Here is a 16,044-nt window from a genome sequence, read left to right as displayed (position 1 = left end):
CAACATCATCTACGCCCATCCATCTCTTCTCTCACCCATACTTATCACATCATACTTCTCTCTCTCCCTTACCCCTCGGATTCCATTATCAAACTCCTATCGAAATTCCGTCCGCTCGAATCCATACATCCAACTTGCGGCTCCAAGAGGCTCTCTCTGGACGCCTGCTTGGTCGAAAAACGGTGTTTTCTGCTAGCAGACAGCACTTGAGTAACGTTACCAAGGTAAGGACACTCTTCCCTACTCCCATCGGCGCCTCTATCGTCTTCTGATCAGATTGCTCCCTTGACGCGGCTCACTGACCAACTAACTATTCTCAGGGTTTTCGCCCCGACAGCATCGTTTGCTCTACAAGGAGCTCCAGAACACGACCGTCCAGCCCTCGTGCCCCTCATCGGATTTCGAGCTTGCCTCTAGACACCAAGGCTCGACCTGAGATCACTAGAAGAACGCTGGAACAATCTTGTCGTCCTTCATCGACTCTTCGGTAAGCTCTCACTCCTCTATTCGTTCTCGAGATCCAGCTGACAAGAAGAACAGATTATCAGAACGGAGTCGCCAGACTTTGCTTGACTTGCTCATCCTTTGCAGATCACTGGCTTCATAGCTCCAACGATTCTCCAGACAAGGGCAAATATTTGCTTCAACATTCAACGGCACCGTCGAGTTTAACAATCTTGCTGTCTCGGTATGTGGCAATTCTCATCAATCTGTGATCTTTCCTCTCGCTCGCACGTTTCACCTTTTTGCTCTACTTTCTCATACTGCTACGAACTCTACATGGCTAGGCCATGTGGCTCGAGTCACCGTGTGACTGAAGTGGCCGTCACCATCTCTTCCTCTGTGGCCTCGAAGACAAGTGTCTGGGGAACAAGCTTGCACATTGTTCAATTATCCACATGGCCTCATTTCTTCCTCTCATTCTTCCAGTGTCAAATGGCTCTAGCTCAGCTACAGGCCAGCTCAAGTGGGTTGACGAGTGGATGTTTTGGCTGTTTGGCAAGGTGCATAGATCCAGGGATGTCACCAGACTCACCGGGGCTCACCGGGGCTCACCTGGGCTCACCTGGGCTCACCTGGGCGAGGTGGTAGAATGGACACTGCCTACTTCACCCTACCTTACTCATCTATGTGTGTATTCTCCTCGAAATTTCCTGAGTGCCCCTAAGGAGCTAGTGTGGGCTGCTCCTGCCTTCTTGGAAGATATCAACTCTTTTTTTCACTTTTCTTTCTCAAATCGTCTACAACCCCTCCACCACTTCTACATCCCACCCTCGAGATTTACAGAGCTTCTCAATCACTCAACCTCTTCGCCCATTCATCACCAGTCTAGAAATATTCCACGAGTATTTCCACATTCTTCAAGACTGCCTTTCACTTCATCCTACACCTCCCGAGCGCCCATACCTTTCCAACGCAATCGGCCTTGCGTAGTCACGATGGCCCACCCAGGCAGCGCGAGCTCTGGCTCTGGACGCGGAGGCGTTTGTCTCGCCGAACATTCGCCTCAGTTTGCGGCGACTCGCGAATCCTTCCGAAACACTCCCAGCTCGTCTTCTGATAGCACCATTCGCGATGCCCAATCACCTTCAGATGTCTTTGCGGCCGATCTTTCTAACCAAAATTCGCAGCCCAATCACAGGAACTACCAGCTGCCCCAGCCACCGAAGCTCCAGCCGACGAACCTCAATTCCGCCAGGAGTCAGGATCAGGGAAACAATCAGAACCCAAATCGTGCTGTCAGTCGGAATCCTTCCCATTTCTCAACAGGAAAGGCTTCTTTTCCCTCTGAGAGAACGGCATTTGCAACTCCAACTGGTCGTTCTGCCGTACAGCCGAACGCCTTGGGACATCGATCTGGCCCGTTGCCGTCTGCTACATCTATCCGTGACTTCGGAATTACCACCAACGTCAAGACTCCTGGCCATCATACTCCGGGCTCCTTGAACAACGACACTCGACGAATCCAACAGGTTCCTGCCCCTATCGAGGACAAAACGAAGCTCAAGCCAAAACTTGAACTCGTAAAGACGAACGAGATTATCGCAAAGATGGCTACTCACTGTCAGATTGACGGACCTTTGGCTGGCCCTCTCCGGGAGAGTCGCCGCTCCGAGCTGGCCAGAGACCATGTAAGTCACATTTTACACTTGGAGCCTTCTTTCACCTTCAGCCGGGCTTCTCATCGCCCTGTATCCATCCTCACCTTCCATCTTCTGTTTTTCCCTGTTTCAGCTTTCGTTCATTGCGCTAGACCAAATTACTGACCGAGAGATGAAAGCCTGCTTGGATTCCCGCTCGGCAAGTTCAAGCCGGAATTATGACTACCCAGCAGGCGATCCGCCGCACTCCTGGTATTCCGGCCAACATTGCCAACGACCTTTGCGATGGCCTTCAGGTATACTCGCAAAAGGTTAATGACATTCTCCGCCAGGCTGTCAATGAGGTCGCGGACATCAGAATCGATCTCGAGTACAACGACAAGGTTCTTTGCTCCAACAAATTGGAGGCCAGTATCATTTCCGAGGAGCGTGAGCAGCTCAAGCGTGATGTTGCCGAGGTTCACCGCAAGTACGAGGAGTTGGAGGATCGTCTCGCGCGCTACCACGTCGAGCAGGAGAACCACAAGAACACGGTTCTCGAGTTCTTGGCCCGCCTCGATCCTCGCAACAACGAGGAAGATGAAGATAGAGAGCAGGTTGTGACTGAGTTGCTTCAGGTACGTTTCCATGATTCTTGGTGTTTGAAGAACTAGCTCAGCTAATGACACCAAAACAGACTCTTAAGGACTTCATGGACCGCCCCAGCTCCCGCTGGATGCACGGAGAGCGTGAGAACTCTTCCAAGGCTATTGCCATTCTCAGTACCGAGAGCATCGCCGCGCTTGAGAAAGAAAATCAGCCCCAGTCGGCTAAGCGGCTCCAGCGATCTCAAGATGCACGTCTTGCTCGTGGTTCTGAATCTCATGAGATGGTCCCCACCTTGGACAATGCTATGCAGCCGTTCCACTACCAGCAGAACATGGTGGGCTTTCCACCTGCCCAGAATGGCCCTCCCACTTCATTCCCGGGCATGTATGGCCCTGGTCGTCGCTCTGGGTCATCCGCGGGCTGGACACGCGCATCTAGCGGCGCCCATACTCAGCATGCCGGTTCTTACCCGCGAACCCGGGACATTCAGAGCGGTTTCAGCGGCGGATTCCAGCAGCCCAACGGCTTTGCGGGTCCCAGCAACCACCGAGGCCAGTTCGACGTGCCGTCTCGCCCTGGCACTGCCATGGGCCACCGCAACTCGTTCCGTCCTAATGCTCCTGAGTTCCACCCAGGCATGTACGGCAACGCGGACAACAGTGGCTTCCATAACGATCCGTCTTACAACATCAGTTACGGTCTAGGATCCAATGCTGGCTCTCGCCATAACTTCAACGGAGGCAGCACCCCTTTCCGCAGCCCGACCCCTCGTTCCGCTGCTCACTACAGCAACTTTGAAGGACCTGGTGGTGGCTTTAGTCGCCCGTCTCCTCTAGTTCCTTCGGGTCGTCAAGGCTCACATGGTTCCCAGTACGGTATGGGCTCGAACCACATGGGATACAACAATGACTACTCGATGGTTCCGCAGCGCACTCGTAGCCACGGCCCCAACTCGTCCGGTAACAGCCACCATACGGCTAACATCCGTCAACAAGGAGCTTTCAGTCCCGGTCCATTTGGCCAGGGTGGTAATGGCCCTAGCCATGCAGTCACCAGTCCCTTAGCTCCCGGCAACGGCTTTGGCGAGGACGAGGGCGGTGACAATGAACGCTACGCTCGTGCTCTTGAGGGCGTTTGGGGTCTTGCGCGGGGCTAGGTGCTCCAGTTTGCCTCGGACGTTGACCTCAGCATTCTGTCGCGCTCTAGCGATGTTGCCATCCTTCGTTACATGATGAAGCTCTATGCTCCCTTCAGCGAGCAGCAGGCGTGGTCCTACATCCGCCAGCACATGAACGACCCCATGAGCCGCGCTTGTCTCATCTCTCGCACCATGATTGACCTCCTGGTTAATCGAATCTTCACTTCTGAGGCCTGGGAGGGTTTTTCGGTTGATGCTGATCGCCAGCTGCGTGAGATTCGCCACGAGATGAAGAATCTCCCTGGTAAGTTTGATCGCTCACTTCTTATGATGCAAGACTATGGCTGACATACCCATACAGCGGGTCAAGGCGGTGCTCTTCAGGTGTGTATTGACCGAGTTGCATCCATTGTCAACTCTTGCGTCAACCACGAGCGCTACGACGCCTACCGCAACCACCGCATCGAGTACTTCCAGGCTGAGCTCCGCGAGATGCTTTCGCCTTTGTTGCTGCCCGAGTCTGAAGGTGGTCCCGACCTCGAGAGGGCCGACGAGGTGCTTCGCCAGATGTGCGAGAAGGCATGGTCCATCTCGGCGAAGATGTTTACCTCGCGATGGACTTTCGAGTTCCGCTTCCCCGACACTGGAGCGCGGTTCAACACCGGAACCATGGTTGGCATCGCGCCCAACATTGGCCCGCAGCTTCTGCAGGCTGAGCATTGGCGCGTGCAGTTGGTGGTTACTCCCGTCATCACCGTCCGCAACGATACGGGCACTTCCATCTCTGTTGCCTCCATCACCAGCGCTCACGTTATCTGCATGAAGTAGTCGGTGGCCTCGCGCCAAATCTACTTCGTTGCTTTTCACTCTGCGTTCTTTTTTCACCAACGAAGCTTCCTCTAAGAACGAGGAAGCCGATGTACGACTTACGATTCACGACACGCTTGCGATTTTGCTTTCTCCTGGTCTCTTTACGGGGCTCTCCAACGGCAACCATAAAAAGAAAAAAAGAGCGGCAGTTTCACCGCTGCCAATGTTGCCTTCCGAGAGCTCAAAATCAGAGCCATCACCATTAATATTATTATCAGCAAGGCTCTCCCCACATCGCGAGAGCAGTGCCAACAACAGGCAAAGTTCTCAACACGCAGAGAACAGTACCACCATCACCAGTACAGCACTGGGCGCGGTCTATAGGACCAAAAACGTCAAAAGCCTTAATGATCTTTGGGAATCCCACGACTTGGACTTCTTCTCTCTCTCAACATGTTGGAGTATTTGGACATGCGTCCCCGATTCCTTCAGCTCCATTGGGAACCAACTTGCGAGACCTTTGGAACATCTCGGAGGATTGGGGGATGGATACAGGAAAAATTGGGTTCGAGATTGGCAGTTGCGGAAGAAAACGACGAAATCACAAAAAAATCATTTGCTTTTCGGTTTTTCTTTTCCTTTTGTTTCCAGGGGGAACGTCCCTGGCTAGGTACATTGGTCACTGAAGTTTCTAGCGGAATTTCGAGGAAACATGTGTCGTGGCCGAGGGACTGGATCTGGCTCAGAGAAAATTGGCGATAGAAAAGTACAAAAAAAAGCATAAAAGTCTTGTAAAAAAAAAACTTGGTCTCCCGGTTGATCGTGATTTGAAAACGTGGACGTGATGAGGTAAATCTGCAGGTAAGAGAGCTAGGCGGGGCTTCAACGATATGCCCAAGGAATCTCTGCCATAGTAGGCTCATCGCACTTCAATGTTTAAGGTTGGGAGTAATTGACATGCCCGTGAGATGAAGTTTCCCATCGCCGCTGTTACATCACTAGAAAAGAAATACAAGTTTGGTTGCGTTGCGATAATTCATTGATGTCAACACGCTCTACTGGCGCGTTGGTCTGTTCGGCATCAGTTGTGCCGTCTTCGTGTATACATGCAAGCAATGAAGACTAGGGTATTTGATCTTCATCTGTCGTGAGTCGTCCGTTTCCAACTCCATGCAATCCTCTATCCTTGAACCACTCTATTACGTCTAGTCGGATGACTTGCGGAACTTGTTGACGACGCGCTCGATACCGTCGCATCCCTTCTTCAGGGTCTCCATCTTGGGGCCGTAGGAGAAACGGACGAAGTGATGGCAAGGGCTGTCGAAGAGATCACGACGTCTGGAGGGGTTCAGGTCGAAGAAGATACCAGGAACGACGATGACCTTCTCCTCAAGACAGGCCTGGAAGAAGTTGAGACCGTCGGCAATGGCCTCGGGGAGACCCTCAAGGTTGAGCCAGCTAGAAGTTGTCAGTCTAGGCGCTTATCCGCGGCTCTTTCAACGACAGAAACTCACAGGTAGAAGGTGGAGTCAGGTACGTATTTGATGATGAATCCCATCTCGCGGAGTCTGCGAACGACGTAGTCACGCTTGTCCTGTTTGCTTGTAAGAAACTGTTAAACCCAAAGCCGCTCACTTGACTTACGCGGAAGTGTCTCTGCAGGGAGATCATCTCTGTCTTGACGAGAGCAGGGTCGAGCATGGGAATCGCTGCCTCCTGGAAGGGGTGGTTGGCACCACCGTCGAGGTAGCTACCGCAAGAGCCAATGCTAAAGTTGTGTCAGTATCCTAGTCCCTAATACCGATCTCACGGTCACCATATCCTAGACATGTGAAGGGAGAACTTACGCCTTGATGTATTCTGCAAAGCCATGTTAGCAAGTGGTTCATCAGATCCATGAAACATCAATCACATACCCTTGGGACCAATGATCCACGCGACACGCCAGCCAGGAAGTCTGAAGCGCTTGGTCAAGCCGTCAATGATGAGAACATCATCCTCGTCGACATCCTCGACGTTCTCGGCAGCAGAGATGGTACTGCCGTCACAGTTGCTCGTGTAGTTGTAGCCGGAGTAGAACTCGTCGCTGACGAAGGTGGCACGGCCACGGCAGATATCCTGGATCTCGGCCAATTCGGGGTTGGCAACTACACGACCGGTGGGGTTGCGGGGGTTTGAGGTCAGGATGACAGAGGAACCACGGGAGATCTCCTCGGCGATGCGGTCGGGGTGGATGTGGTAGCCGTCCTCCTCAGCCAGAGGGACAGGAATGGCAGAGAACTGAGTACCCGGTGTCAGATGCTAGTCATTCTTTCATGCTTCAAAATCAGAAGGAGATACATACGTTCTTGAAGAGAGACAACATCTCGTTGTATGCCGTGTAGTCGGGCAAGAAGAAGGAGAGGTAAGAGTTTCCGAGGACGGCAGCGATACGGATCAGACCAGCGCGACCACCGGGGACGATGGCGACGTTCTCCCAGGTGTACTTGCTGTCCTTGCCCTCGCGGTGCATGACGTTGTAGAGGTTGGCAACGGCTTCGCGGAGTTCCTTGATACCAGCAGTAGGACCATACTCGCGACCGGCCATGGAGATGTCGATAGTGGTAGGACGGGGGAAGCATCCAGCAATGTCATCCTCAACTTCGGGGGCACCCTGGCCCAAGTTGGCCCAAGCCTCGGGCTCCTCGAGGAAACCGTACTCGGAGGCGCGCTCAGTACACCAGACGACACCAGTGGAAGCACGGCTAGCATCGAGACCAGCGTGGGGTTGGTGGCCCTCGTGGGCATTGCGGAACTGTCTGTGAGTCTTTGACTGGACCTCTGAGGGGAAACGTCAGCATTTTTATTTTCTTGTGGTGAAGCTATCACAACTAAAGAGCGCTGATCAGAAAGCCAAGAATGACATCGAGCTTGAGTTGGAGCTGTGTGGAGAACGAGGGGCAACTCTGCTCAGCTCCTACCCCGCACTCAACACCACAGCTCGACAACAAGCTTTTCTCCCATCCTTCCTGTTGTGCGTATCTGCATAGCTTGAATGAAGCCAGGAAATATCGAGCAGAGGAAGGCACCGTTTGGATAGCTGGAGTGGCATGTGTAGAGAAATGGAGAAAGGAGTCTAGTCTTATTATTCTTACCGTTGCCTCCAACCTCGCCGACACTGAAGCGTCTCGGCTTGGGCACACCGGTGTGCCGGTTGATGGAGAACTTGCGATTGCTGAACATGTTGCCTTGTTGCACGCAGCTGATGAATGTGTGTGTGGGCTTTGTTGTGGAAGTGACGGTGGGAGGTATCAACAGCTGGATACTGGAAGCTGCGATTGAAGGGGGGTAGGGCGGGAGTTTTGTGGTCGGTGAAAGAGGTTTCTCCGATATCACCTGGCTGGGGCAAAATCTGGGGAAGGTGAGGAAGGGAGAGTGCAGGTGCGGGAAAGGTGAAGCTAAAAAAACAAAAGGGGGAAAAAAGGGCTCTTCACCTTTTCAAGGTGAGGCAGCGAGGGGCACAGAAAACGTCTTATACGGGGAAGCTGCGAAGTGGAAGGCTTCTCTTCACCGGCACTTGGGTCCTGACGTTGGCTTGGGAATCCCTGCAGGTCAAGAATGCAGCTCCCATGCAGGCTCTTCCAGAGGTGGAGTATTCAGAATGCGATAGGGACGCTGATAGGCCAGGAGACCGATTTCTTCCTTCTCGAAGATGAACGTGGGACTGTCACTTGACGAAGTTGGGCGGATGGTCACCGAGTCTCGCAGGGCGACGGGGGGTCAAAACAGGTCCTGAAAGGAGAACAGCAGCAAACAGTGTTTTGGTCTACAGCCAGAGCCCATTCGCAGTCTAGTCCGCGCCGTATCCGTGCCGCTTGTGCCGTCTTCAGGCAAAAGCCAATAAGTCCCTGATCGTCGATCTAGGTAGGACCTATCGTAGACATGTTCGGTGACGAGAGTGAACGCAGCGCAGAGGACAGTACTATGTTTCGCGAGGACACTCATCAAGGAACGCAACGCCAGCGCGTTTCTGTGCCCGGAAGTTGCCCCTCCTCTGCCCCTCGTTCTTCCTCGCCAACGTCAACGATTCGGGTTGGTACTACTACAGTACGTAAAAAAGCGGTGTCTAGAGTCAGTGTCCTGCTCCAAAGCGGATCTCCGCATCGCGGCCTGCCCCGTACCCAGTTGCGAATGCGATTCGTGCCCAATCACTGCAGGTAGCCGTCTCCCGTCCCGGATTGAGGGCCGTGAGGGCCTAACTTCTGGGGGGAATCGGCCCTCGCCAGACCGTCTCCAGAGTCTAGTAAAGGGCACGATATCTCGATTTATCGCAAGTATTCACGGTACACATGGTGGATGTTGCACAGCGTCTCTGGGTTGTTGAACTCCTGGCCCAATCGTGGGAGCTAGGGCGGGTCCCGAACACGACTTGCCGGGACATTCAGGGCGCTTGTGTTGTCGTGGGCCGGCGCACCCGATCATCGAATTTGACAGTATCTCTAGATCCGAAAGTGATGAAAGTCTTTGAAGAATCCAACCAGCTGAATCACGGCCAGCAGAATGAGCCGCTACCTAGTGACATATGGCCACTCAGCGGGGTTAAGTCCACGAAATGAAATAAAATAACCCTCGAGCAATCTCTGAAATCCGGAAACCGTGATTGCAGAACCTCACGAAACCGGCGACAGCGAATGCATAGTTCCCTGGGCCCCGTGTACCGAGACCTCATTAGCGCCATCTTGGCCCCGTCACGGCCCCTGTAAGAGACGGAAGACGGCCGATGATGCAAGCCGGTCGAGGGAGTGGTATTTAGGCGATATCTACGGATATTGGACGGAGGTTGACTTGGGTGATTAGGTAATTGTCGGAATCTGAGCAGTCGGCAGAAAAGTTGGATATGAAAGGCGGTCTGGGCCATACAAAGTGCCCTTCTGCTTACTCACACCTTCTGGAGGAATCTTGGTGCCTTACGCAAAAATAAGAATTCGTGATGGTGTGTATCTCTGCAAGCAATAGAATGTAACGTCAAACTGCGCCAGATCGGTAATGTCTTCTTGACCGGCCTTGCCACACGGCTTCATGATCACCAGTATGGGAAATGATTGCATTGCTTGAACAAATGAACTGGATTCTAACATCAAGTATCAGAGGCTGTTTTCTGACGGCATGTACCTTTTACCAGCCAGGTCTTCTTCCGTGCCTTCCTACCTGACTTTTGTAATGGCACAATCTCTCCACCATGGAGACGTCTGTGGTATTACTCAGAGGTATATTTTACAATTGTACAAGGAAGGCGTCGCTCCCACTAATCTGATCCTGCCCGTGCCTGTCCTTAGGCTCTTCCCATTCACCCGCTATGTCTTGTCTGTTTGATTTTAAGCAATGTTTACTCGCCCTTCAGCTTGTCCTGCTTCACAGAGAAAGCCATCTCCAGGAACTCTTGCTCCTCCTTGTTGTGCAGACCCTTGTTACCAGCGGCAACAGATGCACTAGGGCCACGGCCAGCGTACATGACATGCTTGCGGTCGTGGTGCTCAGTGTTGTTGAGCAGAGTCTCGAGGCGGGGCTGGACGAAACTCCAGGCACCGGCGTTCAGGGGCTCCTCTTGGCAGTAGACAATGGTCTTGGCGTTGGGGTACTGGTCGAGGTTCTCCTTCAGTTGTTGCCAGGGGAAGGGGTTCAGCTGCTCGATACGGGTGAACGCGACGTTGTCGATCTTGTTGTCGGCGCGGTACTTGGACAGAGTAGCCCAGACCTGGCCAGAGCAGAGAATAACGCGCTCAATCTCCTCCTTGGGCTTGATGACACCAGTCTCATGCTCCGGGTCGGGGATGATCCAGCGGAAGTGAGAGTCTCCAGAGAACTCCTCAATGTTGGAACGAGCCAAGGGGTGGCGGAGCAGAGCCTTGGAGAAGAAAATAATGAGAGCTAGTGAAGTGAGCAATAGGACCTACGGAAAAGGAATGATCAGAGTGAACTTACGCTTGCGGAATTGACGATGCATCTGTCTGCGAAGGACGTGGAACAAGTTGGAAGGGCTGGTCATGTATGCGACCTGCATGTTGCAGTCCTGGTGCTGGCGGTCCAGCTTCTCGGGGGAGGGGAAGACGCGAGGGTCCTCGTTGCTCAGCTGCAGCCATCTCTCGAGACGACCGGAAGAATGCTCCGGACCCTGGCCGTCGTATCCGTGAGGCAGGGACACGACAAGACCAGTTCTCTGCATCCACTTGGCCTCACCGGAAGCAATGAATTGATCGATGATGCACTGCGCGTTGTTGGCGAAATCACCGAACTGGGCCTCCCACATGACGAGAGCATTGGGAGAAGACAGCGAGTAGCCGTACTCGAAACCGAGGGCGCCAAACTCGCTCAAGGAGGAGTTGGAGATGACAAACTTGCCCTGGTCCTTGCTGACGTGCTGAAGAGGAGTGTGGGTGTCTTCGGTCTCCTGATCGTGGAAGACAGCATGGCGCTGAGAGAAAGTTCCACGCTCAACATCCTGACCGGAAACACGAACGTGGTGACCCTCAGTGACAAGGGAACCGAACGCAAGGGCTTCAGCAGTGGGGAAGTCAATGTTCTTGCCCTCGACAACAGACTTGGTCCTGTTAGACAAGATGCGCTTGAGGTTGCGGTGAGGCTGGAAGCCCTCGGGGGTGCTGCCGATGACCTCACCGAGGTGGTTCAAGGTCTGGCCGTCCACGCTTGTCTCGTTGTGAGGAAGGACCTCAGTCGCAAGCTCCTTGGGAGACTTGAAGCCGTTCCACGCAGAGGTGGTCCATTCCTTGGAGGTGGGTTGGTATTCCTTGGACTTGGAGAAACTCTCCTCCAGCATACCCCACACCCACTGCTTGTGCTCCTCAATATCCTCCTTGGTGAAGCTGCCATCCTCGAGAAGCTTGTTGACGTAAATGGCAATCTGAGACTCGTGGTCCTGGATGCGCTTGTACATGAGAGGCTGGGTGAAGGAGGGCTGGTCGGTCTCGTTGTGACCGTGCTTTCTGTAGCAAACAAGGTCGACAATGACATCCTGCTGGAACTCAGCACGCCAGTCGGCAGCCATCTGGCACACGAAGTTGACAGCCTCGACATCATCGGCGTTGACGTGGAAGACAGGCGCATCGATGGCCTTGGCGATGTCGGTGCAGTAAGCCGTGGAGCGGGCAAAACGGGGATCGGTGGTGAAGCCAATTTGGTTGTTGACGACGAGGTGAATCGTACCGCCAGTAGAGAAGGCGGGCAGAGAGTGGAATCCAAGACATTCGTAGACAACACCTTGCGCGGCGAAGGCAGCATCACCGTGGAGCAGAACGCCCATGGCAGTGCGATGCGTCTTCTCATCATTGTTGTAGTGCTGGATAGCGCGAGTCTTGCCGAGCACAACGGGGTCTTCGGCCTCCAAGTGAGAAGGGTTGGCGACAAGAGAGAGCTGGACGCGCTTGCCGGAGGGCGTAGGGCGCTCGAAGTTCATACCAAGATGGTACTTGACGTCACCAGAGCCCTCGTCCTCGGCGCCGGCAGTTCCGGCGAACTCGCTGAAGATAGACTCGTTGGGCTTTCTTACAACGTTGCTCAGAACGTTCAGGCGACCACGGTGAGGCATGCCGATGACAATATCCTTGACGCCGTAGTCGACGCTACGATCGATCAAGGCCTTCATACCGGGAACGAGAGTCTCGCAGCCCTCGAGGCCGAAACGCTTGTCATTGGGGTATTTCGTGGCAAGGAAGGATTCGAAGCTGGAACTCCAGATGAGACGATCGAGGATGCGGCGCTTTTCGTCGATGGAGTACTTGAAGGCTTGGGGGACCTCGATTCGCTCGCGCAACCAGTCGCACTTCTCTCTGTCGGGAATGTGGATGAACTCAATGCCGTAGGAACCGCAGTAAATCTTCTCGCAAGCATCAATGATTTCGCGGAGAGTCATCTTCTCGCGGCCTTCCTTCTTGAAGCGAGGCAGAATGCCAGGTCCAAGCTCATACTCGGCATCGAGGTCCTTCTCGGAAAATTGGTAGTGCTCGAGAGTCAGTTCCTTGGGCTTGATGTTACCGAAGCCCTGAGACTCGTTTCGGATCCCCAGGGGGTCGATATTGGCCTTGTGGTGGCCTCGAGCTTGGTAGGCGCGCACCAAAAGCTGAACCTTGAGATGGTTTGTGATCTCAGAGCCCTGGCCGAGGCCAGCACCGAGTGCTGGGACGCCACCAATGGCTCCAGGAACCAGAGAAGGGGGAGGAGTGAAGGCCTGGGCGATGGGCATGTCGCCGTTCTCCATGTTCTTGAAGTAGACCTGCCATGAGACGTGGACGCTCTTGGGGTCTTGCTTCCACTGCATGTACATCTCATCAATGTAGTTGGCAGTGTTGCCGGACAGGAAGTTATCGTTGGGGTTCGGGGCATTGTCGGTCGCGCTCGCATAGTGACGTTGGCTGGTCAAGGCCAGGGGGCGACGGGCAGCCGCGAGCTTCCTCGTCGAAGTTCGCGACGCGATGGTAGAGAAGCATGATGATGAGCTTGTAGGTTTTGAGGTGTGAAGCACCCGAGTGCCGGCTCTATAGACAGAGCTTCGCAACATGGTGGCGGATAAGACGGTTGTGGAGGAAGGTCAACGCCGTGAGCTGGATGAGCATGGAAAAGATGGAAAGGAGGCAAGCAAAGACGGAACTTTGTCGGTCCTCGGGAGTAAGCGGTCGGGTTCATACGGGCCTGCGGCAAATCTGTCTTGGACTGGTGGAGAAAAGCTATAGCCCCACATGAGTAGGTACGGCTGACCTTCCACAGCTGACCTAGATTTACATATCATTCGCCTGCTCAGCTCGATAAGACATAAATACTGGATACACCGATATTTTCTGACATGCATAAGGTAGGTCTAGAAATGCGATCCGGGGTGGCTCTTCAGTGTGAGCTTCGAAGTGGCGCACTTCCTGTGGCTGGACGTGGCTAGTGTGACCCCCAGTCCTCATTGGTCGATGATGCAAGTCAACCGAAAACAGCTAATTAAAAATAAAATAAAAACGTCACGTGACCGTTTGTCGTCTCTTTCCCCCAAAAGCCACGATGCAATCTGATTCCCAAGAATCTGGGTAGACAAATCCTGACGCTTTCGACTTGGCAAGATCCAGGTCCGTCCGAGGCATCCAGGGACTCAATTTCTAACAAAGTTGGAGGGGCGAACCACGTGTGGCTATTATGCGCACTGCTTTGATGCTTCAAGAGCACGAGATGTGAGCCAATACGGCTGTGTAAGAAAGCCTGTGTGGCAGGTTTGACCTCCCTGGCCAATCAAGTTGGCGTGTATCCACTTCCGGACCTGACCTAAGCCACCTCACTTGACTCCGCCCGGAGTCAAGCCCCGTGGAGCCTGCTCCGACTTTCAAAATATCAAAGATTATATTCACTCGGTAAGGAGCTTGTCAAAGCGATAATTGATTTCAAACACTGAGGCATAATTATCAGGCAGATTAGTTTGTCAAGGCTCTGAGTGCTTTGATCAGAGGCAATGGATAGAATCAAATATAAGATGACTGGTTTGAAGTAACTCAGCATACCCATGGAACCCAATTCATTGACAACAACAACGACAACAAAGACTTGAGCAGCATCAACTCATCTGACAACTTGACACTACACCTTTGTGGCCCATAACATTGACTGAATAGCATACCCCATCGATTCAAACTTTGGAGAACTTCTGTTTGACCGCAAACTTTCCTTCGAGAAAGAACAACCACATCGCCTTCCCCGACGGCTTCTACCCCACTTTGACACTTATATCAACTTCACTGCGGCAGCAGCACTCTACACACTACCTTCACAATGCCTTACCTCGGCGATTCTTTTCCTTTCTCAAACTCCTTCTCCACCAGCGAGAAACCTGAGATCAGCATGTCTATCTTCGGAACCTTCAAGCAGAAGCTTGGCCGCAAGTCATCTTCATCTCGCAAGTCCAAGCAGGCATCCCAATCAAATATGTCGACACCCGGCAGCAACAATCCCTTTTCAAGCCCTGCGGTCAAACCCGCCAATCGTGAGTCTTCACCCAAGATTATCGTGACTCCTCCATCTCCGACCAAAAGCGCTGATAAGCCCTCAGCTCCCGACCATGCTCCTCCAGCCTACTCGGTTACAGCACCCGCTCCATCGGTAAAAGGATACCTGGCAAGCAATGGTGGACCTGTTAGAAGCCCCTCCCCCGCCCTGTCCACCACCCCGTCCACCGCCGGTTCCATCATTTCCAGCACCGGCATGAGCGTTTCGACGCCAGAGGACCCCTACGCATTCCTTTCCTCCTTCGACACCATTTTCGTTATTGACGATTCGGGGTCCATGTCCGGCCGCTCGTGGCTCGAGGTTCAGGGTGTCATCCGCAACGTCGCCCCGATCTGCACGTCACATGACGAGGACGGCATTGACCTCTACTTCCTCAACCATAAGACCCTGGCAGGTGGAAGCCCTCGGGAGGGCAAAGCCGCCGGTGGTTACTACGGCATCCGTCGTGCCGACACGGTGGAGGGTATCTTCACGTCGGTTCGTCCCCGCGGTTGCACGCCTACGGGTCAGCGCCTCCTCGCCATCCTCAAACCTTATCTTCAGCTCCTCGAGACCAAGAAGAACGACATCGAGAGCGTCAAGCCCATCAACCTCATCGTCATCACCGACGGTGCCCCCTCCGATGACGTTGAGGCAACCATCCTGTACGCAGCCAAAAAGCTCGACAAGCTCGACGCTCCCATGCACCAGGTTGGTGTGCAGTTCTTTCAGGTCGGCAACGAGCCTGGTGCCCGCGAGGCGCTCCGAGAGCTCGACGATGACCTCGTTGGCAGATGTGACGGCGATCTTCGAGACATGGTCGACACCGTTACCTGGGAGAACGGTACCCGCGGTGTGCTCACAGCAGACAACATCCTCAAGGTCGTTCTCGGTGCGGTAGTCAGACGTCTTGACCGTCGTCGTACAAGCGGCGAAAGCCGTCGCTAAGAATGACCAGCTGCATATATTTCTCTCCTTTGTTAGCAATTTCGGGCATTGATGGCGTTTGGGAGGATAGAATCAGTTTCCGGGCCCTCACAAGGGCCGTTGATGACGCAAGCCGATACCTGATACCCAACGGAAGGCTTTCTGAATTAGATCTCCTTTAGAGACGGGCAGTGAGTTGCCCTAGACCATGGTGGCATGGCTCACGCCATCGGAGAAGGTTGATGTACCACCTTCCATAACCATAGACAAAAGATTCTCTTCAATGAGACTTAACCAAATTGCAATATTGGTCCGCGCGCGTGGGGGAAATGTGACCAAGTTACGATGTGTAGGCCGGTACGCCCGCAAGTGTATGACAAGACAACCCGCCGCTGATATATCTCAACTCATATTCTTCATCACCACTGTACCGCGTTTTTCAGCAAAGACTATGCCAAGAGAAACCCCAGC

The 16,044-nt window shown here is 53.5% G+C and overlaps 5 protein-coding genes across 5 annotated transcripts; 3 read left to right on the top strand and 2 right to left on the bottom strand.

Annotated features, from left to right (window-relative positions):
* Nucleotides 1-1,439: 1,439 nt before the first annotated feature.
* On the top strand, nucleotides 1,440-3,846 carry BDP81DRAFT_314072 (uncharacterized protein; the record flags this gene model as incomplete). Its single annotated transcript, XM_060583961.1, has 3 exons — nucleotides 1,440-2,132; nucleotides 2,282-2,719; nucleotides 2,779-3,846. The coding sequence occupies 3 exons, from the start codon at nucleotides 1,440-1,442 to the stop codon at nucleotides 3,844-3,846; spliced, it is 2,199 nt and encodes a 732-aa protein (XP_060448245.1).
* BDP81DRAFT_512721 (uncharacterized protein) lies at nucleotides 3,832-4,656 on the top strand (the record flags this gene model as incomplete). Its single annotated transcript, XM_060595802.1, has 2 exons — nucleotides 3,832-4,132; nucleotides 4,190-4,656. The coding sequence occupies exons 1-2, from the start codon at nucleotides 3,919-3,921 to the stop codon at nucleotides 4,654-4,656; spliced, it is 681 nt and encodes a 226-aa protein (XP_060448244.1). The 5' UTR covers nucleotides 3,832-3,918.
* A 1,046-nt stretch (nucleotides 4,657-5,702) lies between these two features.
* BDP81DRAFT_180787 (aminotransferase class I and II) lies at nucleotides 5,703-8,128 on the bottom strand. Its single transcript, XM_060582280.1, has 7 exons — nucleotides 7,773-8,128; nucleotides 6,983-7,458; nucleotides 6,555-6,918; nucleotides 6,486-6,498; nucleotides 6,283-6,406; nucleotides 6,153-6,232; nucleotides 5,703-6,096 (listed from the first exon to the last, which is right to left on the bottom strand). Exons 1-7 carry the CDS (start codon nucleotides 7,858-7,860, stop codon nucleotides 5,844-5,846), a joined length of 1,398 nt encoding a protein of 465 aa, XP_060448243.1. The 5' UTR covers nucleotides 7,861-8,128; the 3' UTR covers nucleotides 5,703-5,843.
* A 1,507-nt stretch (nucleotides 8,129-9,635) lies between these two features.
* On the bottom strand, nucleotides 9,636-13,344 carry BDP81DRAFT_369462 (oxoglutarate dehydrogenase). The gene is made up of 2 exons (XM_060586588.1): nucleotides 10,600-13,344; nucleotides 9,636-10,545 (listed from the first exon to the last, which is right to left on the bottom strand). The coding sequence occupies exons 1-2, from the start codon at nucleotides 13,187-13,189 to the stop codon at nucleotides 10,004-10,006; spliced, it is 3,132 nt and encodes a 1,043-aa protein (XP_060448242.1). The 5' UTR covers nucleotides 13,190-13,344; the 3' UTR covers nucleotides 9,636-10,003.
* A 1,158-nt stretch (nucleotides 13,345-14,502) lies between these two features.
* On the top strand, nucleotides 14,503-15,594 carry BDP81DRAFT_313512 (uncharacterized protein; the record flags this gene model as incomplete). The annotated part of the gene is made up of 1 exon (XM_060583898.1): nucleotides 14,503-15,594. One exon carries the CDS (start codon nucleotides 14,503-14,505, stop codon nucleotides 15,592-15,594), a length of 1,092 nt encoding a protein of 363 aa, XP_060448241.1.
* Nucleotides 15,595-16,044: the final 450 nt, after the last annotated feature.

Source organism: Colletotrichum phormii, assembly GCF_030913505.1.
Source record: "Colletotrichum phormii strain CBS 102054 chromosome Unknown BDP81scaffold_5, whole genome shotgun sequence".
Lineage (NCBI taxonomy): Eukaryota > Fungi > Ascomycota > Sordariomycetes > Glomerellales > Glomerellaceae > Colletotrichum > Colletotrichum phormii.
This window is presented reverse-complemented; position numbering and strand designations above follow the sequence as displayed.

Excerpts from the sequence above, each read along its gene's own strand:
- BDP81DRAFT_180787 (XM_060582280.1), bottom strand. The coding sequence starts at position 7,860 with ATGTTCAGCAATCGCAAGTTCTCCATCAACCGGCACACCGGTGTGCCC. Across the intron at positions 6,233-6,282 it reads CCCTGCAGAGACACTTCCGC|GACAAGCGTGACTACGTCGT; the intron begins GTAAGTCAAGTG and ends ACAAGCAAACAG. Across the intron at positions 6,097-6,152 it reads CCTGACTCCACCTTCTACCT|CTGGCTCAACCTTGAGGGTC; the intron begins GTGAGTTTCTGT and ends GACAACTTCTAG.
- BDP81DRAFT_369462 (XM_060586588.1), bottom strand. The coding sequence starts at position 13,189 with ATGTTGCGAAGCTCTGTCTATAGAGCCGGCACTCGGGTGCTTCACACC. Across the intron at positions 10,546-10,599 it reads GCATCGTCAATTCCGCAAGC|CTCTCATTATTTTCTTCTCC; the intron begins GTAAGTTCACTC and ends TCACTTCACTAG.